The 27420-nt window shown below is 37.1% G+C and overlaps 1 protein-coding gene across 4 annotated transcripts in view; it reads left to right on the forward strand.

The window, feature by feature from the left end:
- MGAT5B (alpha-1,6-mannosylglycoprotein 6-beta-N-acetylglucosaminyltransferase B) overlaps positions 1-27420 on the forward strand; it is a 125844-nt gene that overhangs the window by 56371 nt on the left and 42053 nt on the right. For all 4 annotated transcript variants that reach the window (XM_074260219.1, XM_074260218.1, XM_074260221.1 and 1 more), the window contains 5 exons: positions 400-512; positions 1524-1597; positions 9321-9491; positions 10479-10643; positions 11454-11623. In XM_074260219.1, coding sequence (XP_074116320.1) covers positions 400-512; positions 1524-1597; positions 9321-9491; positions 10479-10643; positions 11454-11623 — 693 coding nt within the window. The remainder of the gene's footprint in view (positions 1-399; positions 513-1523; positions 1598-9320; positions 9492-10478; positions 10644-11453; positions 11624-27420) is intronic.

Below are 27420 nucleotides of genomic sequence, written 5' to 3' on the forward strand. Positions count from 1 at the left end.
CTGGGAAATTTTGTTAAATTCAATGAATGAGAGTTTACACATCTGTTCAATGGGGATATTAACATTTATATTCTACCTACCTCACACAGTTGTCATGATTATTATCTTCAAATAAAAGTGTGTAAAGCACTGAAAACTATAAAGCTATATATATATGTATATCAGTTATTATTATTATTGTTATAACCATCCTTCAGCATTTTCTGGGGACTACAGTTTCATTTTCCCATCCTTGATTTTAATAATCCTCATATTTGAGAATATATATGAGCCTAGAGCTTGCATCCTTGCCTCATGGGGTTCATTGCTTGTAAAAAAATCTATTTGGGAAATGAGGCCGTGAGAAGGTATAAATAAGTTTTCCACAGGCTTATAATTCATACTTCTTTCTTTGCTCAGGTTTCCGCCAGGTGCCAAATTGATGGAGAAGATCCAAGCCATTGCCCAGAATGTCTCTGACATTGCCGTGAAAGTGGATCAAATACTACGCAACAGTGTCCTACACAGCAAGGGTGGGCCCCACTACCAGTTTCTGGCTGTAGATATTTGCCTTCCCTTTATCCCAGCCCCTTTCCATCTCCAAGTGATTTCTGTTTAATAGTCTCAGGAGGGGTGATAACAATATCTGCCTCATGCCTGAGCAAACCCCCATAAAATTAGGTTATTGGACAAAGTTTCCCAAAGTTGGGACTTTTTGGAAGAGCTTCAGGGAATTGTTAACAATTGATGTAGGAGAGGTTATCTCATTAGATTTAGCATAACAATCTATCCTGTTCCTAGGACCCCCCAACCCTGATAGAAAGAGAAGTCTTAAATTTGGATGAGCAACAAATTGGGGATAGAATAGGAGAAGGGGGAATCTGTTTACTAATTTGGCTGCTCTTAACACTTATGCTTTCAACATATGCTTAACTTAAAGAGCTGAATGAGATCATTGAGAAGAAATAAGATCTGCTCCTAGAGTTTTGCCTGAGAGACTTGAGCTCAAAAAGATTTTGAGAGCATTGAATTAATTATGCATGTATGGTGCCAGGAGAGGGAGTAGAAAATACTCTAAGCTTCCTAGACAATACTCATTCAACCCCACAAGATGATAAGGGGGTAAGGTCTGGCCTGCCACCAGTATGCAAATCCACACTTTCCCTAATAAATGGGTGAGTAGATACTACGGAACCAGTGTCTGTCCTGCTTGTCCCATCAGACCAATATTCACAGAAGTGAAATTCAGTTCCTAAGGTAGAGAGTAGGAGATGGGGTGGGCAAGATTAAACACCTCTAGGAAATACTGTCATCTGCTAGCTGGACATAGCTTGGGATAATGCAGAGGAATGTCATGAATCTCCTGACCCAATCCCTTGAGCACACTTGCTTACAGTTCTGCTTTGTGAAGTTGAGTGCTAGGAAAATCCATTTGCCCTCCACCTCCTATATCAGATTGACTATTCCCTTTTGGGGAGCAGGATATGACTGGGGACCTTATCTTTCCATATTACATGCCTTTTCCTCTGACTATTCCTTTCCAGTATCTGAAGGTCAACGGGATCAATGTGAGGTGCCCAATGACCCCAAATATCCAGATTGCTCTGGAAAGGTAGAGGTAAGTAAAACTCAAATGCCCTGAGGAAAATATTCTGTGGGGAGGCAGGAAAGAATAATGTGGGTGATTCTTCAGTCAAAGTTATTTAAGAGAGGTATTATAAAAATAAAATTATATATTGGAGGTTTCTGAAAATGCTAAATACTGGTGCAAAGAGCAGGATATGTCCTATCATCTTCAAAAGAGTAACCCACCTCACCTTTATACAAAAGTGAGCCCAGGAGAGTCTGGGTGATACAAAAAAAGAACAAGAAAAATGTCATAAATTTGAAGCCTAAAGAGACCTTGTAGTGTAACCTTTTCATTTAATAAGGAAACTGCAGCCCATAATAATGAAGTCATTTTCCTAATCATACAAGAAATAAGTTAAATCAAGATTTTGATCCCTTTTCCCCTCAAATTAGAGTTCTTTCCAATACACCACAATAACCATGGTGGATAAAAGACACATGAGATCTTAGGTAGCAGATGTTAGTGCTTAATAATTCAGTGGGAAGCATTGTAAGCCAGCTGCCTTGTCAGGCAGAAAGGCCCTTTCCCCTCTTGAAATTGTTGCTGTGTGGTATGGCAAATTCACTTGATATCAAGAAGACTTGAAATCTTACTTCTATTTTAAACACTAGCTGTGTGCCTAAACAATCCATTTCCATCTCAGTTTCCACATTTGTTAAATGGGAATGATGCCTAACTCACAGGATTGGTGCAAACACCACTAAATAGATGTCAATTATTACGATTATTATTCAAGTCCTGACTCTACTGATTTTGTGACTTTGGGGTAATTACTTACCCCCTTGGGCCTTATTTCCCTTATTTGTAAAATGAAGGGTTAGGTGGATAATTCCCAAGGGCCCTTCCAACTAGGACTTTCTGTTAATGTTGTTGCTTGGGTTAATCTAATGGACTCCTTCCCCACTTCTCTCAGCCTTTCCTGCTCAGCAAGGCTAGGGGAAGGCAACTGTATGCCCTGGGCAAAGTTTGAAAATTGGATCCCTTGAGTGTTATTGTCCAAGAGAGGCTTTGTGCTTTCATATGCAACCAGACTTGTCACAAAATAATACCTATGTATCCTGGGGAATGGAATTTTCTAGCATGAAAAATATGTGCATTTTAAAGAAGTAATTTTAAAATGTCCCTTGTGAGCTTTTGTGCATGCTCTCTCTTTCTCTTCTCTTTCTCTCTCCTCTCTCTCTCTGTCTCTGTCTTTGTCTCACTCTCTCTACTCTCTCTCTGTCTCTCTCTGTCTCTCTGTGTCTTTCTTTTCCTCCCTCTCCTCTCTGTTTCTCTCTGTGTGTCTCTGTTTATCTGTCTTTCTCCCTTCCTTCTTCCTTCCCTCCCTACTTCTTTTTCTCTCTCCTTCCTTCTGTCTCTCTGTCTGTCTCTGTCTCTCCCTCTTCCTCTCTCTGCTCTCTCCCTCCCTCTCTCTTTGTTTCTCTCTTCCTCTATCTTTGTGTCTCCTTCCCTCCCTTTCTTTCTCTCTGTTTTTCTCTCTCCTTCTCTCCTTCCCTGCCTGATTGTCTCTCTCTTTCTCTCTCTCCTTTCCTCCTTTTCTGTCTCTCTCTCCTCTCTTTCTCTCTTCCTCTGTCTCTCTGTCTTCTGTGTGTCTGTCTCTGTCTTTCTCTCTGTCATTCTCTGTCTTTCTGTCTTTCTCCTTTCTCTCTCTTTCTTGGCATCTCTTTTTTTCTATCTCCCTTTGTCTCTCTCCCTTTCTGTGTCTGTCTCTACCTCTCTCTTTCTCTCTCTTCTCAGTCTCTTTGATAAGAATTAGATAAGGAGTATCTAAATGAAATTAGGTTTAATTGAGGTCTAGTGGTAGGTTTGGGGTACAGCTCCCCTGCAACCCCTTTGGATTCGGCGCAAGGATACAGAGTTAAATGAGGTCTAATAGTGGCGCAGAGTCCCCTGTGAAGAAATTTACAGACCCAAAAACCTAGATTGATAAAAGAGGTTTATTATGGGGTTTGGAAGTAAGGTTGAAAGACACCAGGGCCAGGGCTGGCACCAGTGGGCAGAAACCCTTGACATGGCCGGTGTAAGGATGCCACATTTGGGATTTCTGCAAAGAGTGGACTCCAGTGTTGCCCCTTTTATAATAGGGGGCTTTTGGTAATCTGCAGGGGCCCATGGGTGGAGTCCCAGATTGGCCTCTGGCTTGGGCTTCTGCTAGGGTTAGAATTTGAATAGAATAAATGGGTTTTTAGATAAGGAGGAAGCTGTTTGTGCTTGGGGTGGGGATTGGGAAACCTGAGCAGATCACTAGAGTGGGGACTGGGGCAGCCCAAGTTGGCTCAGATCCGATATGGGCTGGGAGAGCCCGGATATCTCCCATTGGAATTCATGGGGGTTGGGAATTAGAAAAGAATCTTAACCCACATCATCTTCCTCCCTTCTTACTTTTTCCTTCCCTCTGTCTTTCTCTCTGTATCTGTCTTTTTCTCTGTCTTTCTCTCCCTTCCTCCCTCTCTTCTCCCCCTCCCCCCATACAATGTTTTGCACCTTAGCACACTTGTTTTATAGAAAAAGAAGCAAGGACTCCTGAAACTTAATTCTCCCTGCTGGGTTATATCTGTAATGCAGTTAGTGGAAGTGCAGAGAGTTGAGGTGTGAGACTCCTCTTTTGGTCGGCACAGATTCAATGTGAAAGAATTCACGAACCTGAAATATTAGTGTCAAAAAAGAAAGTTTTATTGTTGGCATTGCAGAAACCAGCTTTGCTAGGAAGAAAGACTTCTGAGTGACAAGGTCTTGGCAGAGAAATAGCGAAAGGATTTCACTGAGAAAAGGGTCTCTTCATACTGAGCAGGAGTCCTAGCAGACAGCTATGCCAGGAGAGGTTCCTTGACAAGGCATAATCCTGCTTCGGACATTCTGCAAGGAAATGAGTTTAAAATTACTTTTTATAGGAAATATGAGACTGAAGTTGAATGAGATTCCTTCAATAGTGTCACTGCTTCCAGACCTAGATTTCCAGTGAGACCACTTAAGATTGAGCGAAGTAGGAGTGGTCCTAGACTAATTTTCAACTCAATAGAAGGTACAGTTACTCAATAGAGTGTGTAGCCAGACCCACCAAGATAACGGAATGAAACTACTTATCTTGATTCCCTGAGGCAGGTCTCTTCCAGAGGAGAGCTCCTCAGAATTTCCCTCCCATCACCCCAAAAGTTCAAGGAGAACACTATTTGTATCATCTGGAATATTGTGTTAAGCAGGTGTGGGTTACTCACACCCACACTTATGAGAGTCACCACCCTAGTCATACTAGCTCTCAACAGATTCTGTAACTGGTCAGCTACTATAACCACAACATCTGGGTACTGGAAATTCATCAGACCCCATCACAGCTATCACCATTATTAAGAAAAATTACTTTTCTATGACAAATTCACAATTGCCTCAAAGATTTTAAATGGTCATTTTGCTAAGAAATAAAAGAAATTTTCATGATAATTTTATATATTTTAAAAGAATGGTAAATTGTACCATAATAGATTAGTAATTTTATATACAATCATCTTTTTTATTATTATATTATGTTATAGGAATATTTTTATTTCATGGACTAAAAATGAAATAAATTTAAAAGAATGAAATAGCATGTGACACAAGATACAATTCTGACTTGGTCTGATTTGGCCCAATTTACTTGGACTAAGTAAAGACATCTTATTCTTAGCCCAGATTAGGCTTGAGAATGACTGCATTTAAATATCATGAGATTCAGTTTTTCTAGGATCCCCTCTCCTAGTTTTCTTTCTAAGTGGGGATCTTCAAATTGCCTCCCTGGCTTTGGACTCTATTTCACCTCCATTTCTGTAGCTACCTTTGATTCTCTCATATTTTTCCCTGTTTCTTATCCTATGGCCCTCTAGACTTTGACAGTTTTCAACCTAACCTCAAAAAGTTGATAAGGTCTACAATGTTGGCTGTGATTAGTAGAGAGAAACTGAAGAATTGATAAAAATTAATCCCTGAGACAGGCAGGCAAAAGGCACTGATTGAGATAAGTTTAGCTCTGTGGTCCCACCATCTGGGGAGGTCATCCAGTCAGAAATCCAAGTTATATCAAACCTCTGAGACCCACAATCTGTAGAGGTCTTGGGCAGCTTCAACTTGCCATGCCTTGTCAGAAATCCCAGTCATGTCCCTGAGGTTATCATCCCATAGCTGCTGCTCCTCTTTGGGTCAGTTTGCCACAGCCTTTACTTCATGGTGTTTTTCTCCTTACCCCTTCCCCCATGCCACATTGTACCTCCTAATGCCATTATGCCTTGGGGTATTTCTCCTGACTCCACTTCTTTTCCTTATAGCTAACTTTTTTTGGGTGCTATGTCCCTTTAAGTTCCACTAGGGAACTTGCCCTTTCCATCATTAATTATTAAAACCCTTCCTATGCTTTTCCAACTCTATTTCATATTTGCCATTCCTGGTGTCTAGTATATCCCTTCATTTTATCTGTAACCTCTTCCTTAAATAAATCTATTTTTTCCCAGAGAGAATGGTCATTGTGAATTCTTCACATGACCAAATCCTAACTTTTGGTGCCTACCATAATGTAATGTCTACATCACCCACATCAGAGTCTTCCTGTAGACAGACTTAAGGCTATTCCATACTAACCTTCTAACATCTCTGTCTTGGACATTTATATCTTCTTCCCTGGAAATCCTATCTTTATTTTTATTAAAGCTATATATTTCATTTTAATTTGACAAACATTAAAAGCTTATATATAAATCATTATGATAGAGACTGGGAGTACAAGGGGAAAAAATGACAAAATTCCTGCCCTCAGAGTCCACAATCTAATGGAGTTGGGGATTAGGGGGTGGCAAGATCTAGCATTAACCAAAAAAGAATGGTGCAAAGTAGTAGGAGCAAAGCAGAGGTTCCCCCCCCCAAAAAAGACCATGTACCAAAGAAAAAAAATGAGAGGAATGAATTGCTTTTATCTCTAGAGGTCAGAGATGGGTTCATGGGAATAATTAATATAGGTCTTGGAAGGAAAAAAAAATCTATGAAAAAGGCTTATGTATTCCAGGTATCAAAAAAAAAAAAAGAAAAGAAAAGAAAAGAAAGAAAGAAAGAAAGAAAGAAAGAAAGAAAGAAAGAAAGAAAGAAAGAAAGAAAGAAAGAAAGAAAGAAAGAAAGAAAGAAAGAAAGAAAGAAAGAAGGAAGGAAGGAAGGAAGGAAGGAAGGAAGGAAGGAAGGAAGGAAGGAAGGAAGGAAGGAAGGAAGGAAGGAAGGAAGGAAGGAGGAAGGAAGGAAGGAAGGAAGGAAGGAAGGAAGGAAGGAAGGAAGGAAGGAAGGAAGGAAGGAAGGAAGAAAGAAAGAAAGAAAGAAAGAAAGAAAGAAAGAAAGAAAGAAAGAAAGAAAGAAAGAAAGAAATAAAGAAAGAAAGAAAGAAAGAAAGAAAGAAAGAAAGAAAGAAAGAAAGAAAGAAAGAAAGAAAGAAAGAAAGAAAGACTGCAAATATGTATAGAGAGCAGGAGGAGGTTGAAGAATAGCTTATAGTGTAATTGGCTAGAATGTTGTATAAGAGAATAGGAGTAGTGGGTTTCCTATTTAGGCTTCTTTTGGGCATATTCATGTGGTTGTTATGGTTGTTAAGGCTCCTCTTCAGTGAAATTTGACTTCTTCATCTATTGTTCTAAGCTTGTATCTTGTATAATCCTTTAATGTCCATATAGCCTCAGTGGAGGACACCATCTGTCACTGAAACCTTTCCGCTTGAAATTAACTTTCTTTGACTGTTAAAAACAGATTGCCCATATTTTCATGTTTCAAAGCTTTTTGAGGGCCTTTTGAGAGTCCATTAACTTCCAATTTTACTAAGTAAATATCTTTAGCTCTTAGCTCATTAATAGAAATTAATAGAAATGATTAATATTGGAATATGCTTCCTTCTCACCTCTACCTTCTAGAAGTCCTAGCTTCTTTCAAATCAATCATTTCCATGTGCAACTCTTTGTTGAACTCATTTGGGGGTTTTCTTAACAAAGATATTAGAGTGGTTCATCATTTTCTTCAATGGAGTAAATCAAACATAGTAAATCAAACAAGTCAGTTACCTAAGATCACACAAGCAGTAATGTCTGAGACCAAATCTGAACTCAGGAAGATAAGTCATCCTGACTTCAGGTCTGGCACTCTAGCTATCTTTCCTGTTATTAATACTCTCCTTTGAAATTACTTTGATGAGTTTTTACTTTATTTACTTGTATTAATATGCTTCTGTCCCTTATAGAATGTAAACTTCTTGAGGGCAGGAACTCTTGTTTTTTGCTTTTGTATCCACAGTGTCTTGTATATGTTTTAATTTTTTTTTTTTAAATTTATTGACTTGCAGTCTTCAACTTCACTGGTTTCAGGTTTCCAGTTCTGACCACTTCTCTAATTTCTTTCTGTTGATCTATCATTCAGATACTCCCATAAAAGTCAAACTTCCCTATTAAATTCTTAGGAAATGTGATTGTTTTTAGTACAAATTAACATATGTATATATATATATATATATATATATATATATATGTATATATATATATATATACATATATATATATATATATATATACACAAAATTTCCAACAAAAAGAAGTGCTTCCTTATGCTCAATCTTTCATCTCTCTTTTCCTTAGTGGAATTAGTCAGTTAGATGTTAGATGTTAGAAAATAAGTTAGAAAATAAGTTCCTTCCAAACCATGTGGCTCTGCTCAGGATTACTCCAAGAAGGTAATATTCTAATTTTCCTGCTCTTTCCTTCTCTGACTATTGCCTTTTTAACCTTGCCCTCTTGCTCGTCCATCCTCTCTGGCAACTGGGGTTTATTATAACAACTCTATTAATGTGAGAAATGGCTGCACCATTAAATATTCCAGAAATTGCCACACTAATTCTGCATCTATCTAGAGGAGAGGAGAAAGGATATATTATCTGCAGGGTTTTACCCTTGTGGAGAGTAGAACTGTTCTCAGAAGAAAGTAGTACACTAGAAAGAATGCTGCATCTATAATCAAGAGAAATATATGTTTAATATCACCTCTGATATTTATTAGCTTTGTGACCATGGAGCATTACTTAACATCTCCTATACTCAGTTTCTTCACCTGTCAAGTTAGAACTTACCTCACTGAGTTATTGTGAGGGTGAAATGAAAATTAGTGCATAAATGCTTTAAAAAATAGTTAATTTAGACCTTCCTGTCCACACTTTGGGACTCTGTTAGGAGGTTAAGAGAACCAAGGATCATAGATCTAAGGCTGAATAATCTTAGTCAGTATCCTTATTTTACAAAAGAGGAAACTAAGGCCAGCGGAGGTAAGGTCACACATATAATAACCAAGATTTTAACCCAGGATTTCTGAGCTCAGAGCTAGCACTCTTCTGACTATACCATGATGCCTCTGGAGTTTAAGGAAGAATTATCTTGTCCTTCCACATCACTATCAAAGTCCTCTATAAGGGGAAAGCATAAGTAAAATACTTGTATTGTCCCCCTCATCTTTTTCTTTTCCCCATTCTTCCTCATTCCTACTTTGCTCTTGGCTCACTCACCTTTGTTACTGAAAGATGAGCTAAAGTTGTAATTAATTACTGCTAAGTCTCCTGATTGTCTCCATCATAATTAAGTCAACTGATGCTACTGTGGGTAACTGGGTCGATATTGGGAAATAAGGGATTAGAGCTTATCCTCTTGATTCTGAATTCCATTCTTTTCTGCAGTGGATGCATGCTCGATGGACTTCTGATCCCTGTTATGCCTTCTTTGGTGTGGATGGCACTGAGTGTTCCTTCTTAATTTACCTCAGTGAAGTAGAATGGTTCTGTCCTCTACTGTCTTGGAGGAATCAAACAGCAATGTTACCGGCCGCCAAGCCCCTCCCCGAAGTCCAGGTAAAGGCTTTGCATAACAAAATTGTCCCAGTAGTAGAATCAATAGAAAACTATTAACTTGTTCCTACTCTTCCTCCATTCCCATAGACCCTGTTAGGCAGAAAGCCCTGTAGATTCTGGGACCTGGTGAGTCTCTGAGGTAGAATCTTTAGGGTGAGATATATATAGTCCAAGCCCCTCCCATGTCCAATTGAAAATTATGTGTCAATTGTCTATATCTACTTTCTTTCCTATCTCTGGTTAAAAGATTCCCAGACATATGGACAGTCTAGATCACTCATAGGCAGGTTTTAGGGTAGGAGCCCTAAAGACCCATCCTATGGTGAACCCAATTGCTTTAAGTACAGGTATATCTGGTTCAATTCCACAGCTAAGGCCTGGAAATCACAGGAGACTAGTTCTGAAAAGAACACTTTGAATTAGATCCTTAGTGCCAGGGCTGCTCATTTATTCTTCTATTCCTATCCCAGAATCTAGTTTCACTTTAAATCTTGAGTAGCAACTATGGTTCTAAAAGTGTCCTCCTTATCAGGGATGGAGAAGTCTAAGGAAACCCAGGTCCTTGATGATCAGTCAGTAAACATTAAGTCCTAAAGGACTTAGTAATACAAATGCAGAAATACAAATGCATCTCTACCCTCATAAAGCTTCCAATATGAAAGTTGTGAGTATTTTTTAGGGAATTTTGGTGTAAGCCATTACAGTCACTATGAGTGAAACCATAAGGCCATAGATTATTATTATATCATTCCAGTTGCTATGATAGTAGTGATTTATTATTTCCAAAACAAGCAAAAAAGGTCAAAAAGGAAGATGGGCACATATATAATTGGTGAGCAGATGACAAGATCCCCACATTGGATGGGGATGGGGATCCTAGAGTATGGTTGGATAATGAGAAATTAATAGACACTCCCTCCCCAAAACCTGCTGGGTACAACTGTTTCACACTAAGCATCAATGTCTATACCCATCTCCTCCTTATAGGCAAGTTTCAGGAGCAATCTCTCCCACCTTTTGGAACTGATTGGAAGTGGAAAGGAGTCATTGATCTTCATGAAGAAGAGAATCAAGCAGTTGGCAGCTCACTGGGTTCTGGCAGCACAGCGCCTAGAAGCAAAGCTAAAGGGAGCTGGGAGAGACCAGAAACAGGTAGATGGGGAGGACTTCCCTTGGAGCTATACCAGGAAATTCATACTCTGGCATGAGGCTATGCTCTTGCCCTGTCACACCCCAATTTCGATACCACTAACCCCCATGCTAAAATCTATACCCATTACTTAACACAAGTAATACTCTACCCTTCTCTCTCACCTCACCTTTCTTGTCCATAAGTAGTTAGCTTCCTCAAACTAGTTCTGACTTGTCACACACTTTGCATGTCCTGAGAGATTCTTTTCAGAGATTCTAAGCTTAGATTTCTATTATGGTCCTATACTGCCTGGGCTATTGCCATAGAGTTCTATGTCCTCATGAGTAAAGAACTTCCTCTCACAGTGAGTACACAACAAAGCAAAATGAAGGATTAGTACTACAGACCCAAGGCACCTACTTAAAGTATGGATTTCTTAATTACCTGGGACAAATAGGCATTTCATAAATGAAATTGTATTGAAAAGTCAAGGGGATGGGAATGGTGCCTGAATTAGGACAGGTCACTCCCAAAGCCTAGGAGAAGGGTGGGGCATGTGGCTTCTTATCTTTCTACTCTGAGTTATAGGAGCAGCAATGGTTTGGGGAGATTTATCTGGTTTACTCTGGATATCTTCTTTTACTCTGCTTATAAGGCTTCCCCATCTGTTTCTTGGTACCTATGATGCCACATAAGAAATCAATTTTTGTTTAGAAATGTCATCTGCTACTGATCAACTTCCCCAGATCCCTGGAGATAAGGTAAATCTAGATAAAACTTTGATTTTTTTTTTCTTTATACTGATTCATTGTCTTCTCTCTTGGCTTTAGATCCTCATCCATATTGGTTTCTTGACAGAGGAATCTGGGGATGTGTTTAGCCCAAGAGTTCTGAAAGGAGGACCCCTGGGTGAGATGGTACAGTGGGCAGACATCTTAGCTGTCCTCTTTGTCCTGGGCCATAACCTGAAGATCACTGTGTCCTTGAAAGAGTTGCAGAGGTGAGTGTGTGGAAGAGTATATTATTACAAAACTACAGGTGAAGAATCACTCTGGTTTCCCTTGGAAAGAAGCACTAAAAGGGTCTCAGTTTTTCATGAATGTGGGTTGGAAAGCATGAACTCTGGAGGGTCCAGTCAAGCCAAAGATACTAAGATCTGTGAGCACTAAAAAGAATTCCTGGTGTTCTGATTAAATTTTGGGGTCTAAAACTTTCTTTTATACATGTCCACATTATTCTTTCTTAGAGCAGACATGTTTAAAATTTTAAAATGCACTGAGGCCATACATATATCCTGTTATTCAAAGGGAGTTTCCCTCTAAACAAGGTCTTACTTCTAAATGCAGTGAAGTTCTATTATTTGTGTTCAATATCTGGCCAATATTAGCTTGATAAAATTGGACTGAATTGTATAGGTCAGCTCTTCTCTGCTTCCCTGATCCTGATGGGACTCGGTGAATCAACAAGGCTTCTTTAGGATTCCTCACACTGGAATGCTTCTTGGCTCCATTCTAGCAGGCCATGAGTAAGTTGAGCCTGAGGTCAAAAATGTCAGCTAGTGTTTCCTTACTTCTGTCCTGGCTATTAAAAATAAGTCTGTAGATAAAGGTAGAAGGCTGGAGAATTAGAGGTTATTGCCTTGGGCTGCTGAGAAAAAAGTCATTCAGAAGTAAATATATAACACTGAGTAGGAAAATTAAAATAGAGATTTCTGTTTTGTGGTTTCATTCCTCTCTGAAATCTGCTTTCCATTGGTATTTTCCCAAGGGTCCACCCAAGTATACTAAATACAAAAATACACAATTCACTGGCAAATGAATTAAACATATTCTTTCAAACTGTTGTTGCTCTTTTCAAATAACCTTACCAGTTAGCATATTATGGATGAGGTATGACTCCCCACTGTGCATCTTAAAGGATTATCAGTTCTAGATGTATTCATGAGGTTTGCTCTTTCCTTTCTCCTTCAAAATGCTTTAAAAAGCATAAATTTAGAGCTAGAAGGAACCTTGAAAGTAATCTGGTCCAACACTTTTATTTCATAGAAAAAGAAACTGAATTTCAGAGAGAAGCTTGTAGAAGGTCATATACTAGGGACTAAATCAGGATTTGACTGCTTGCCCTGCCTTTCTTCTGTTATACACCACTATCTCTGTTCAAATCTCTTTCCCCCAATACACAATAACAGACCAAGGTCCCCCAGTTCAGTAAAATTATAACACTAATAATTGGTCACATCTCTGTATTTCTTTAAGACTTGTAAAAAACTTGGCATGCAGTATCTCATTGGATTGTTTCAATTCTCCTCTCAGTACAGGTATTATTATCCTTATTTAGAAGTATAGGGACCAAAAATGTGAAAAGGAAAGGAGTAAGTACTGAAGTAGGAGAAGGTGGAAAATAGCTGCTGCATAATATTATCAATCCTATTCCTTCTAGGTAATACATACAAATAAGAGGTCCAGGTTTTGGAGTTGTCACAATACAGTGGTGCTGAAGGAAGACAAAAGTTTCACTAGTGGAGGGAGATAGAATCAGTCTTTTTTGTGGAATCCTGCTGTTTTTATTGTATGAAACCTCTCTGCTGAGTTGTATAGATATATACAACTGTATCTATTACTTGCCCCAAACAGAGTTGCTCATTGAGATGGAAATGTAGTTGAACCCAAGTCATCCCCAACACTGTTTCCTATAATTAGAAATACCTCCCAAATCTAAGCAGAGAGCTTGAGAGATTTAATGACAGTGTCTGTGGAAATAAATACAACATTGTCATTAAATTATTGTAAATAACAAAAAGGAAACATTTCTCATGATTTTGAATCTCTTGAAGCAGCTGAGAAAGAAGAGTCAGAAACTAGAAGATAAGGAGAAATGCTTTGGGGAGGCTGTTTGCTAAGTTGCAAACATTCTGTATACCATTGATTTTGTACCAAGTGATTATACAAATATGGTAGACTTGTAGCATCAATATCTATGGCTTCAAAAAGGCATTCAAGCTGAATATAGGGGCATTGTGGTTTGGTGGAAATGATATTGTTTTGAGGGTCCAAAGTACAATGCCCTAGTTTTGATTACAATACTCTCTGGATTGGGATTTAACTTCATAACCACAGATGTGGCATAGGGACAATATTCTACCCTATTCATACATCTCCAATAAGATCACAAAATCAGAGAATTGGAGATTTAAAATAGATGTCAGTGTATTCTACACATAAAAGGAATCCTAATAAATGACCATCCATCTTTTGTTTGAAGACCCTTAGAGAAACCTTTAACCTTAACCTTTGTGTCACTCTAATTGTTAGAAAGTTGTTGGGATTTTTTGCTTTCTGACACCAATTAAAATTTCTTATCTCAGCTTAAACCTTTTGCTCCTAGATTCTTGCTTTTGGGTAAAACAGAAAAATTAGCACCTATTTTAAATACTAGAAGAATATTATCATTTTTCCTCATCTCTTCTCCAAGCTAAACATCACTTATTGATCCTCAAATAACAATGGATTCAAGGATCTTCACTATTCTGGTTTCCTTCTTTATTATATTAGTATCTTTCTTAAACTATAGACTCCTGAACTAAATTCTCCAGATAAGGTCTGATGAGAGCAGGATACTGAGGGATTATTGCCTTCCAAATCTTGTAAGCTATGTCACTATGATTGCAACCTTGGATTTAATTCATTCACTTTTTTGGCTTCAACATTATACTGATGACTTATGTTAAGCTTTCAATCCACTAAAAAAAAAATCTAGATCTTTTGCAGATGCAGAACAATTGTCTAACCATTCATCTCCTGTTTTATATTTGTTAAAGTGAAATTTGATACCCAAATGTAAGACTTTATGTGTATTCTTCTAGAACATTACATTATTAGATTCAATCTAATACTGTAACCTGTAAAGATTCTTTTGAATCCTGAGTCTCTTATACAACATGTAAACTTTCCCAACCAGCTTAATATTAACCACAATCTATGCCTTTTTCCAAATCATTTATTTTAAAAATGTTAAAAGCAAAGAATCATGTATATCTCTGAAATACTAGAGACTTTCTGTCATGTCAACATAAAACAATTAACAACTACTCTTTTAATATATCCTTTCAATCAATTCCAAACCAATCTAATTGTATTATCACCCAATCCACATCTCTCTATCTTCTCCACAATTCTGTATCATCTCTAAATCAGTAAAGATGGGGTCTTTGGGTTTGGTGGTCTCAGAAAGAGATTGTTCTAAAGAGAAATTTTATTTCAATTCAACAAACCACTTGTAAAACTGTGCTGAGCACTGAATGTACAAAGACAAATCCAAAACAGTCCCTGATCTCAAGGACTTTACTCCATATTGGGAATATGCAATAACTACATAGACAAGTATATGTGTGATGAAATGCTCTCATACCTCAACTCAACTCTACTACCTTAAGCCACTCCCAGAAAAATCCCAAATCTCCTTTCACTGATACTCTTGGACTTTTCAACATAACATATGTTGTATTTTTGCATACTGGAAGTTTTGAGAAGAATGTAATCCAAAGGAGAGGCAACCCCAACTCAGGCACTGGTTTATACCAAGGTAGATCTAACTACTACCCCCTAATCCCATGGGAATGTGTATGCTACTTCTAACTCAGGTAAAACAAAATGTAAAGAGCATATAAATCTCAGAGAATTTTTTTTTTTCTGGTCTAAATAGATTTAATCAGGATTTGACTTAATTGGTATCATGGGGTCTACCATCTCCCTCCCCAAAAGCAACACTCTAAGATCATAAAAGTTTTTTACATTGTTTTCTTTTTTTCCCTAGTTATACATGTACATTAATTTTTTAATACACATTTTTTTAAATTAATAATTTTTTATTATATATATTTTTTTATAATATTATCCCTTGTATCCATTTTTACAAATTATCCCCCCCTCCCTCTACTCCCTCCCCCTGATGACAGGCAATCCCATACATTTTACATGTGTTACAATATAGTCTAGATACAATACATGTGTGTGAATATCATTTTCTTGTTGCACAATAAACATTAGATTCCGAAGGTACATGCAACCTGGGCAGACAGATATTAGTGCTAACAATTTACATTCACTTCCCAGTGTTCCTTCTCTGGGTGTAGCTACCTCTGTCCATCATTGATCAACTGGAAGTGAGTTGGCTTTTCTTTATGTTGAAGATTTCCACTTCCATCAGAATACATCCTCATACAGTATTGTTGTTGAAGTGTATAGTGATCTTCTGATTCTGCTCATTTCACTCAGCATCAGTTGATTTAAGTCTCTCCAGGCCTCTCTGTATTCCTCCTGCTGGTCATTTCTTACAGAGCAATAATATTCCATAACCTTCATATACCATAATTTACCCAACCATTCTCCAACTGATGGACATCCATTCATCTTCCAGTTTCTAGCTACAACAAAAAGAGCTGCCACAAACATTTTGGCACATATATGTCTCAGAGAATTTTCTTGAGGAAGTAAGTGTTTTCCAAAACTTACAATATACAGAAAACTAATCAAAACAAAAGAAATTGCTAAGTTCCCTAAGACAGAATATAAGCAGGTCAACAAAATTAACTTACTCCATGCTTAAAGACAGGCAACATAATAGAATGGACAGAAACCTGGCCTTAGAGTCAGAAAGACTTGTGTTCAAATTCTCCCTCTGACATATATTAGCTAGATGGACTTGGGCAAGTTGGTAATATGTGTTCCACCTCTAAGAGTATAGCTTATCTGCATGACAGAGACAGAAAAGAGAGAGAGAAAGAGAGAGAGAGAGAGAGAGAGAAAGTTTAGTGGTTTCACTGATACACACTCTCTCTCCTCATATCAGTGAAATCACAAACCCAACCAAAACACAGGAATAAAAATGTTTGGAATTTTAAAAGACCTTAGAAGTCATTTAGTCCATCCTTTTTATTCTGACAGGAATACTGAGGCAAAGAGGAAAAGTGAGGTGTCCACAGTCATATGGGTTGTGAGTGGTAAGGACAGGATTCAAATCTAGATATTTTAACTCAAAAACCAGCATTCTTTCTGCTATATCTTAACTGTCCCCATAAACAAGTAGTATAGATCCTCATTATTAAACGATCAAGGAAAGTGTTTCAGTTTTTTCTTGTTTTTTTCATTTTCCTGATTAAGCTAAGTAAAGATTCTTTGTGTAGGAAAGAGTTTGGACCAGAGTGGTACAAGAGTCTACTGATCAATCAATGATTATAGATTGAATAGAATCATTGTATAATCACAAATATAGAAACACAATCATAACTTTTGAGCATGAAAAGGTCTTAGATGTTATTTCTTGGTCCAACATTCATTTTTGTTTTTGTTTTGTTTTAAATGATAACTTTTTATTTTTGAAATACAAAAAATAGTTCCCAACGTTCATCCTTGCAAAACCCTGTGTTCCAAGTTTTTCTCCTTTTCTTCCCATTTCCTACCCCTAAACTGCAATCAATGCAATATAGGATAAACATGTACAATTCTTATATACATATTTCTACATTTATCATGCTGCATAAGAAAAATCAGATCAAAAAGGAAAAAATTAATAAAGAAAGAAAAAAAGCAAGCAAACAATAACAAAAAAGGTGCAAATACTATGTTGTGATCTACATTCAGTTTCCCCAATCTTCTTTCTGGATGGAGATGGCTCTAACACTCATTTTGTTAATTAAGAAACTAGACCCAGAAAAGTGACTTGCCAAAGATCATACATGTAATAAATGATAGGATCTGGATTTGAACCCAGGTCCTTCTATTCTACATATAGCACAGGAGATATCTTTATAGTTTAAAAAATGTGTTTAGGGGCACAAAGCCATACAAAAGACTTTTTAAATGTTTCAAAGTCCTAGATTTGGACACTAAATATAAGGGATTGAGGTGGGAACCAAGTATGTGATTGGAAGCTAGCTTGAAGGACAAAAACTTTCAAAATTCATGTGAGAATTTATTCTAAGCCCTTATTTGCTAAATGGAAAACAACTTAAAATAGCTTCTGGTCATTGGAGATTGTACAGAACATGATTTTTTGATTTCCCAAAACTATTCTTCCTACTTTGGGATGACATTGGTGTTTAGATAAATTTGATGCCTTGGATTTAAATGTAATTAATCAGCTAAATAGACTCATAGACTTTAAAAGCCAACTGGTATCTCCTCTCATTTTATGTTAATCCTTTCAGTTTTGAAAAGGGACAGTAGCAATGCAACTAAATAGGAGACATCACCTTGCCAAGTCAGCAGGAAGAAGGTAGCATCTTCTAGGATCAATTGGAATTTGGGTTTCCTAATCCAGAAGCCATCATACAGGAGCATAGCTTAGGTTAATATAAAAATAGATCAGTGAGATGTGAAGTTAATCTGAGTTTAGAGACTCACTGTTCAGTTTCAGCACTGGAAATGTCTCCTTTGGCTGGTGAAATGACTTGTGCAGGGAAATTAGCAGGACATAGATGCCATTTATAGATTTATTTTAGTTTATTCACAGATGTTCCTGGCAGATGTCTTAGCTCCTGCCTAAATAATGAGTCTGGACAGATAAGCAAATTTTTCCCTGTTCCAAAAGCGCATCTGAATTTGCTGTTAACAAAGCATCATATTACTGCTGGGGTTGTACTACTCTAGGCTCAGCATTGCAATAACCACTGGCTCTCTGACTAGGCCATCATAAGGTGATGTAAGACTCAAGGCTAGGAGGAGGGAGGCCCATCAGAATATTTCCATCTGCCAGTTACATTATGAGATATTATTACAAGTGTTGGGATCAATTGATTTATGTTTTTTCCTCTTCCTTCTTCTTCTTTTTAAAACCTACACTCTCTCTCTTCTAGCTTTCTTGGGATCAGTCATGCTCTTCAATTTTATTTGCATAACTGAGCTTTAATCCATCCATGAGTGAAATTGGTTTTAGTAGAAAATTAGTTGACTTAACTGGCAAATGATAAAAGCCTGAATAAAAAATGTTTAAATAAGGAGATCTAGGAGGGGAAAAAAAAAAAGTTCTCTTTGAAGCATATGGCTTGAATGGAAATCAGTCTTTAGGTCCAAACAACAATAGATCCTTAAAGTAATAAAAGATCTTAGAGATAATTTAGTCCAAGCCCCACATCTACAAATGAGAAACTAAGACTGAGAGAATAAATGACTAGGCAGAGTTCACATAACTAGCTAATAGCAGAGATGGGACTAGAATCTTGATTGCCAGTTTAGTCCTTTTTTTCTTTAATGTTTTCTCCCCCAGGGGATCCATGATTTCACTGATATAGGAAGGTCTTCCCCTAGGCAGATCACAGGATCTGTGGAAGGAGAGATTAAGATCATATATTTAAAGCTGAAAGAGGCCTTCCTATTCATCTAGTACAATGCCCTCATTCTCTGTATGGGGAAATTGAGGCTCAAATGACTTGACCAAAGTTACATAGGAAACTAGCAGGATCAGGAATCATATCCAAATCCTCTGGTTCCAAATCCAGTGCTCATAAGCTTCTTTACCTCTTATAGCACAGTGTGATCTACTCCCCCAAATGATTTATACTCAACTTTTCAAGATTCTCTCTAGGCTCCCATTCAACTTCTCTAAAAGGAGGGGATTGGTCTAGGTCATCACAGAGGTCCTTTCTAACTCTGATATTCTGTGGTTGTAATGTATCTGTTTCCTAGAGTTGGCATGTCTATTTTTTGAGATCATCTGTTCTTATCTTAACTTATTAGTTTAGATTTCATATAAGACATTGGACAAATTAATTTGAGACATTAACCAGCTCTCTTAGAAAAAGTTTTTGTATAGGTAATTTTCTGTATTTGATGATTAGGAGGGATAACTAGAGAAGAAACAGTCTTCATAGCTCACATTCAGTACAACTTTTTAAAATTTATAATGCACTTTCCCTTTGCTGGAACTTATGTTACCTCTCATTTGAAGATGGATCATTTCCCCTTTTCAACATTTAACTATGCTGGCAGTAGGTCAGGTTTTGCAGTGAAAGGTGACTGCCACAAGTCACTCAGCCAAGATTCTAGGTGAAACTCTAGGAAATAGTCATTCCTATTAATGTTGCAGCTCATGAATCCTCACTAGTGTAGTTCCCTCAGCAAATGAACCAAGATGATTCCATTAACTCTTGACACATATTTATTAAGTGCTTACTTGATCAAAACATTTTAAAATATAGGTTAAAGAAAGAATGACAGTTATCTAGAAGATCTTCTAGATATTTGTGATGTACTTACCTATCAATGCATATAGTATCTTTGTGGAAAATGAACACAAAATTCAAGTGATATGCAGCCAAGGAAACTCAAATTCATGAAATACAATTCTTAATGTCTTTTCTTTTTCTCAAGAGTGATTTTCAAACTTCATTATTGGTCATACTGCCTGTGTTGGATGACTTGGCTCCATTGATAAACTGGGTTAATCCAGAGCTTCCTAGGGAAGAATTTCTTGCAGAGCATAGTGTATCAATGGAATGAGCTGATCCAAAAGAATGCTCATTTGTCACTTCCATACTCCTTTAAGCTTTTTTTTTTTTTCTGTTTACCTAACTCTATTCTTACTCCTCTGTAACAGTTCATTTAACCAATGCTTTCAATGTCTCTATTTCTTTCAATTAAAGTAATATTATGCTTCTTTTTTTTTTCCAAATGGTAGAGATCCTTAGTCTAGGATTGGCAAAAGCCTCTCCACTTCTGCTTCTTCAGGTGGGCTCTAAGAATTTTCCTTCTTCATTTCTTTAACAAATAGCAGTGCTAAGAAATAATTTCTTTCCTTTTTGTCCTCTTGCTTAATAATAATTATAGCTAGCATTTATTAGGTTTGCAAAGTACTTTATAAATATCTCATTTTATCCTCACAACCACCCCAGTATTTCCTGATATCAGGTCCAGAGCACTATCCACCAAGACAAAGCAAGTAATAAGCAGAGGAAAGTATCTATTTTCTTCTCTTTTCCCACCTTCTCAGCAACAAATGGCAGTGTAGGGAAATATCTCCTTTCTTCTTCTCCATCTCTTGTATTGGATGCCAGAGAGAGAAGAATGTATTCTCTTTTACCCACTAATTTTTCCTACCATTTATATGCTAAGGATTCTCTTTTCTGTCTCATTTCCTCACATTTCCAATTATCTGTCAGTCATTTTGAACAGTAAATATCTTAAACTCAACATGTCCAAAACAGAACTCATTATCTTTCCCCCCAAATCCTCCCCATTTGTTTACTTAAAGGCAGGACTGTCTTTTGCTTCTTTTTTGTAACCCAGTGTTTAGCACAGTGCCTGGCATATGGTGGATACTTAATATATTCTTTGATTGATTGAATGTAACAGGTGATCACACAGAGTTTCCTTTCTAATTTCAATATAGAAAGCTATAGCCTCCTTTTTATTTTCCTCAGCCTCATTTTCACACAGCTCTGAAATGTATTCTTTTGCCACCCACCCTCACCCCCATGGTGCCTATTTCATTTTGCCTTGCTTTTAGACTCTGGTTTATGATGAATATCCAAATTCTCATTTCTGCTGGTTGAATCATAAATAGGAAATATACCTTTGTTCAATAATCAAAAACAGTTACAGGGCTCATGGTTCCCCAGTTATTCATTCTAAAGTTTTTCACTTAATATGTAAATAAACAACTGAAACACAGAACATTGAAGCCAGCTTTGCTCTGAGTAAGTGCATTATTTCTACAGTGGCTTTCTCGATATCTTACACTTGGTTTTGCGTTTTTCTTTTTTAATCATCCAAAATGTCAACATTTGTCAGGGTCATTCCCTCATGTACAAATAGGAAAACTGAAGTTTAGAGAAATGAACTGAATTGGCTAAAGTCATAGGTGTTTTGACTCAATGTTAGTACTCTTTTTATTATACTTTGTTCCTCTGGAAAATGAAACTAGATTTCCAGGGAAGGACATGGTATCTATACATTCTCAGCAAGGAAAGAATATTGAGAACTAAGCCCACTATTGGGCTTATATCCCAAAGAAATACTAAAGAGCGGAAAGGGACCTGTATGTGCCAAAATGTTTGTGGCAGCTCTTTTTGTTGTAGCTAGAAACTGGAAGATGAATGGATGTCCATCAGTTGGAGAATGGTTGGGTAAATTGTGGTATATGAAGGTTATGGAATATTATTGCTCTGTAAGAAATGACCAGCAGGAGGAATACAGAGAGGCTTGGAGAGACTTCCATCAACTGATGCTGAGTGAAATGAATAGAACCAGAAGATCGCTGTACACTTCAATGTTTATGAAGATGTATTCTGATGGAAGTGGAAATCTTCAACATAAAGAAGATCCAACTCACTTCCAGTTGATCAATGATGGACAGAAACAACTACACCCAGAAAAGGAACACTGGGAAGTGAATGTAAATTGTTAGCACTACTGTCTATCTACCCAGGTTACTTATACCTTCGGAAGCTAATACTTAATGTGCAACAAGTAAATGGTATTTACACACATATATTGTATCTATGTTATATTGTAACACATGTAAAATGTATGGGATTGCCTGTCATTGGCGGGAGGGAGTGGAGGGAGGGAGGGGATAATTTGGAAAAATGAGTACAAGGGATAATATTATAAAAAAAATTACTCATGTATATATATTGTGAAAAAAATTTATAAATAAAAAAATGTTAAAAAAAAAAAAAGAGAGAGAGAGAGAGAAAGAGAGAGAGAGAGAGAGAGAGAGAGAGAGAGAGAGAGAGAGAGAGAACTAAGCCCTAGACACTGCCCAGTGGCATGATTTCACAAGGCTGCACCTATCTTGCTATCTAGTGATTTTTATAGCCTGAGTATGGAGGATATGAAAGCTGTGGATAATAGAAATCCATGGTAATGATAGTGTCTTATATAAGTTATTTCAGCTTCATTTTTAAGAGCTGCTAGTAAGAAGTCAAATTCTCTTTTAATGAAAAAAGTTGTTAGTCTGACTTAACTCAAGGACTCAACAGATTCAAGTTCAAATCTTGCTCCAAACTCTTACTAATTGTATGATTTTGGGCAAGCCAAATTAAACTCAGCCTATTTGCAAAGTGAAGCTAATAAGACATCTCAGGTGTTTTGTGACAATCAAATGAAATATTATCTGTAAAGTACTTCAAATTATAATACAAACTGAAGACAGCTAGGTGACCTAGTAGGAGGTCAGGAGGACCTGAGTTTCAAATCTGGTCTCAGATATTTACTAGCTGTGTGATCCTGGAAAAGTCAAATAACCCTAATTGCCTCAAAAAATTGTAATACAATCTGTGCCCCTCCTTAATCACTTTTAAGTATGTTGCAAGTGATAATTATGTTCTTCCTAGCTGAGGAGAGTTCATAACTTGTCTAAAAGAAATCTTAGAAAGATTGCCTCTGGACATTGACCAAAGGCACAGCTAAAAATGGAATCACAAGGACTTTGGAACTGGAAAGGAATCTTAAAGATGGACCATATATATGATTAAAGATTTAGAAGGTCTCTCAGAGGCCATCTCATCCATCCCCTATATCTTAAAGACGAGGAAAATGAGGCAGGAAAGTGAAATGATTTTGTCCAAGGTCCATAGTTCCATGCTTCCTCTTTATCACCTACTCTAATCTTCATTTTACAAAAGCAGAAAAAGGCATAGACGAAGTTTCAGAGTTAGGAAGTGGGGTCAGGACAAAATTCTAGGGCTTCTGATTTTTAGTCCAATACTTTGATTCTCAGCTTCTAAATCTGACTCTTCACTTTATCTGGAATAAAAAAATCTAAGCACAGTGTGGGAAGAAGATCCTTTGGGAGGAAGTGTGACACCTAAGGAGAATGTTCTTCCAACCCCCCACTTCCCAGGTGCGTGTTGTGGGGAAAAGTTTCATTTACACCATGCTAGTTATGGCTCTGAGGAATAACCTTAGACGTCTGTGCAGCCTGATAGATCCAATTGCTGCCCTTCTTTGGTGGTAATTGGAAAAAGGTTTTCAGAAAGGGAGACCTCTTCAATTCATGTCATTGCTCCAAACAGCCACTTAGTGTAAAATTTCCCATAAAAGTGAACTTAAATTTCAAGAGATAAAACTACTGCCTGCTGATGCTCCTCACAGCTGATCCTTTTGCTTCTGGGTTTGGTGAAAGTTTAGTTTCTTTATGAGGTGAACAATGAAGCCAATCAGACACTATACTTGCATGAAATCACTGCAAATTAAAAATTCTCTTTTTCTCTGACTCTAGCATCAGAGTGGCCTTCTAATGGAGTCATTCCTGAGTGTGGTTGAGCCATATTGAGCAACCTTCCAATTCTTTTTTTTTAATTTATTGTATTCTGAAATTAAGAAATAAAAGAAGCATTTCCATAATATAGCAGAATAGGTGGAAAAAAGATAACTACACATGAAAACTGAAAAATCTACTATGTATAACTTGCTACTCCCTTTAAATACATAATAAAATTATATAACTTATTTTAACCTTCATTTCCTCTCCCTGCTCTAGAGAGCTATCTCTAGGAGATTTTAGTCCAAGGTCACAATCCTCTGCCTCCCAAATAAGTATTCCTTCCAGAGTTCCATGCTTCCTCTCCACCACCTACTCTAATCTTTCATTTTACAAAAGCAGAAACTGAAGCATAGGCAGGACTTTCCCCAAGTCATACATCATCCATTTGTCTAAGTTGTAGATCAAGGAAGTGGAGTCAGGACAAAAAATACAAATATGTATATATGTAAATATATTTGTGTATATGTATATTTTATATATTATATAATATATACATATGTATGTATATAACATATACATACATGCATATGTATAATATGTAAAACACAGTTTTAAACATCTTATTTATTATACTTTCTCTGGATACAGATAGTGTTTTCCTTCTTAGATCTTTAGTAATTAATTTGGGATAATTGTAATAGTCAAAATAACTTTTTCTCTCAAAGTTGTTCTTAAAACAATATTATGTTTACTACACACAACATTCTCTTGGTTCTACTCATCTCACTCATCATTATTTCATGCAAGTATATCTATTCATGCTTTTCTAAGCTCATCATTTCTTATAGCACAGTAGTATACAATCATATAACACAATATATAACATATAACTTGTTTAGCCATTCCCCAATTGATGGATATCCCATGAAATAGATGGAATTTCTAGTTCTTTGCCACACAGAAAGAGCTGCCACAGATATTAAGAATATATACATTCTTTTTCCTTTTTCCCTAATCTTTTTTGAAACAGACCTCATAGTGATATTGCAAGGTCAAAGGGTATAGGCAATTTAATAACTCTTTGGGCATAATTTCAGATTGCTCTCCAAAATGGTTGGATTAGTTCACAGTTCCATCAACAATGAATTAGTGTCCTAATGTTTCCACATACTCTCCAACATTTCCCCTTCAATCATTTTAGCCAATTGGATAGGTATAAAGTGATATCTCAAAGTTGTTTTAATTTGTATTTCTATAATCAATAATATTTAGAGCATTTTTTTCATGTAATGAAAAATTTTGATTTTTTTCATTAGAAAACTACCTGTTAATTTGTCAATTGCAAAATAACTTGCATTCAAATAGATTTGATGAAGTTCTTTATATATTAGAGATATGAGACCTTTACACCAATTAACAAAACAAGGTCAAAATGGATACCTATTTGTAAAAAGAAAGATTACCAAAAAATATGAAGAAAGTATAATATATTACCTATCAAATTAAGGATAAATAATTTATGAATAAACAAGAGATAGAGAGCAGTGGAAGATGTAAAATGGATAATTTTGATTCCATTAAATTAACAAGGTTTTGTACAAATACAATAAAGCAAATGTAGCCAAGAGAAGCAGAAAATGGCAGGGGGTGGGAAGAAATTTTTATAGACCCTTCTAATTCTTAAATCCTATGATCTATCTCGAATATCACTTTCCAGGTCCAAAGTCCCTTGACTCTATTTACTGCTACGCCTTTGATCAGTGACCAAAGACAATCTTTCTAGGATTTTTAAAAACTACTAGACGAGTATAAATAAACTCATCTTTCATTGGAAAGAATCTAATTATCATCTTCCTGGAGAAGGATGCCCCCACTGAATGGATCTCTCTGGACCAATTTGCCACTCCTGTCTTCTGTATTATTTGTGCCCCTTTTTGGATATGGGTGATGTCTTTTGATTTGCATATAAATTAAGTGAGGCAATGTTGCTCAAAGTTGTCAGCCTCACTCTCTCTTCCAGAGTCATCAAAGTCCAGTGGTTTGACAAAGTCAGGACAATTGGTAAGGTTCAGAATGCAGTGAATAACCTTATTGTCTTTGGTGTGCTCCACAGCACCTTTTTCAGCTGTCTTCATGACCATTGAAAACAAATTGTTCTCCTCCATCCATTCCCATCAGAGGATGTCTCCACATGCTTGGGGTAGACAATACCTAACTCACCAAAGGTTTTGAGATTCCTTGGTTACCCAAAACCTGTTCTGCCTGCAGAACCAGTTTACTAGTGTATGGCTGCTGTGATGCTATAGCATCTTGAAACCACAGGTGAAAGTTGGGTGAACCAAGTGGACACCAAAGGTAGAAAATAGCCCTAAAACAGCTCAGCAGACCTCACACCTGAGATAATAATCTTCAGTGAAAACATGCTACACACATATCATTTTACCACTTTTACCTATCTCAAAATTCTGTGACAGTAGGCAAGTGGCAAAGCTGTAGGTATAGATATGTTGGGAGCATAGTCACAACCTTGCACATAGGCAACCCAGGCCACAAGGTCACCTCATTGGAAATAGCAGTGGGATTCAGTAGCCATCTAAGTATCTGAACAGCCTTTTTATAGAATCACACTGCTCACTTCCTGGGCTAGGGAGGGAGTAAGAAAAGGTACCTTAAAATTGTCTGTTTTACCCAACCCTGGCATGTTTAGTATGATAGGTGGGGATCCCCACCTGCAGTAAACACATACACACACACACACACACACACACACACACACACACACACACAAAACTTTTATAAAGATGATTCCACTCATCACTGGTACATGGACAGCATGAAATCCAGTATGATGAAAGATGAACAGCTCTTATTGCAAGAGAACTCAGCAGGTATTGCATCCAAATAACTGCTCTGAGTGAAATAAGACTGGAAAATGAAGACCAGCTTATCAGAACTGGATACATATTTTTCTGGAGTGGCCATATAAAGGAGAGCACTATGAAGCTGTCATGGATTCTGCAATTAAAACTAATTTATTCAACAAGCTTGTATTTCTTCCAAAAGGAGTGAATGACAGACTCATGACAATACAATGGCACTTGCAGGAAAGCACTTTGCCACTATCATCAATACATACATTCCCACCATGATGAACCCTGATGAGGTCAAAGAAAAAAATTATGAAGACTTGGAGACCCTCATCACCAAGGTGCTGAAAAAGAGCAAGCTTACAATTCTGAGTGACTTTAATGGAAGAATAGTCACAGATTATCAGTCATGGCAGAGAGTCCTTGGAAGAAGGGAGTTGGAAATAGCAACATCAATGATCATTTACTATTAAAGACTTGTACATCTCATGACCTAATCACCAACACTGTCTTCTATTTATCTAAAAACAATAAAACTTCATGGATTCACTCTTTCAGCAAACATTGGCATTTAATAGATGAATTGGCATTGTGAAGAGAAAAGACAGAAAGGATGTGAGAATGATGAATTCACAGAGTGCTGGACTGATCATAGATTTATCCTCTCCAAGCTAAATATTCACATTGAACAAAAGCAGCTGCCCCAAGACAAGATGTTCACCAGAAG

The sequence above is a fragment of the Sminthopsis crassicaudata genome, chromosome 4 (genome assembly GCF_048593235.1).
Source record: "Sminthopsis crassicaudata isolate SCR6 chromosome 4, ASM4859323v1, whole genome shotgun sequence".
Classification (NCBI taxonomy): Eukaryota; Metazoa; Chordata; class Mammalia; order Dasyuromorphia; family Dasyuridae; genus Sminthopsis; species Sminthopsis crassicaudata.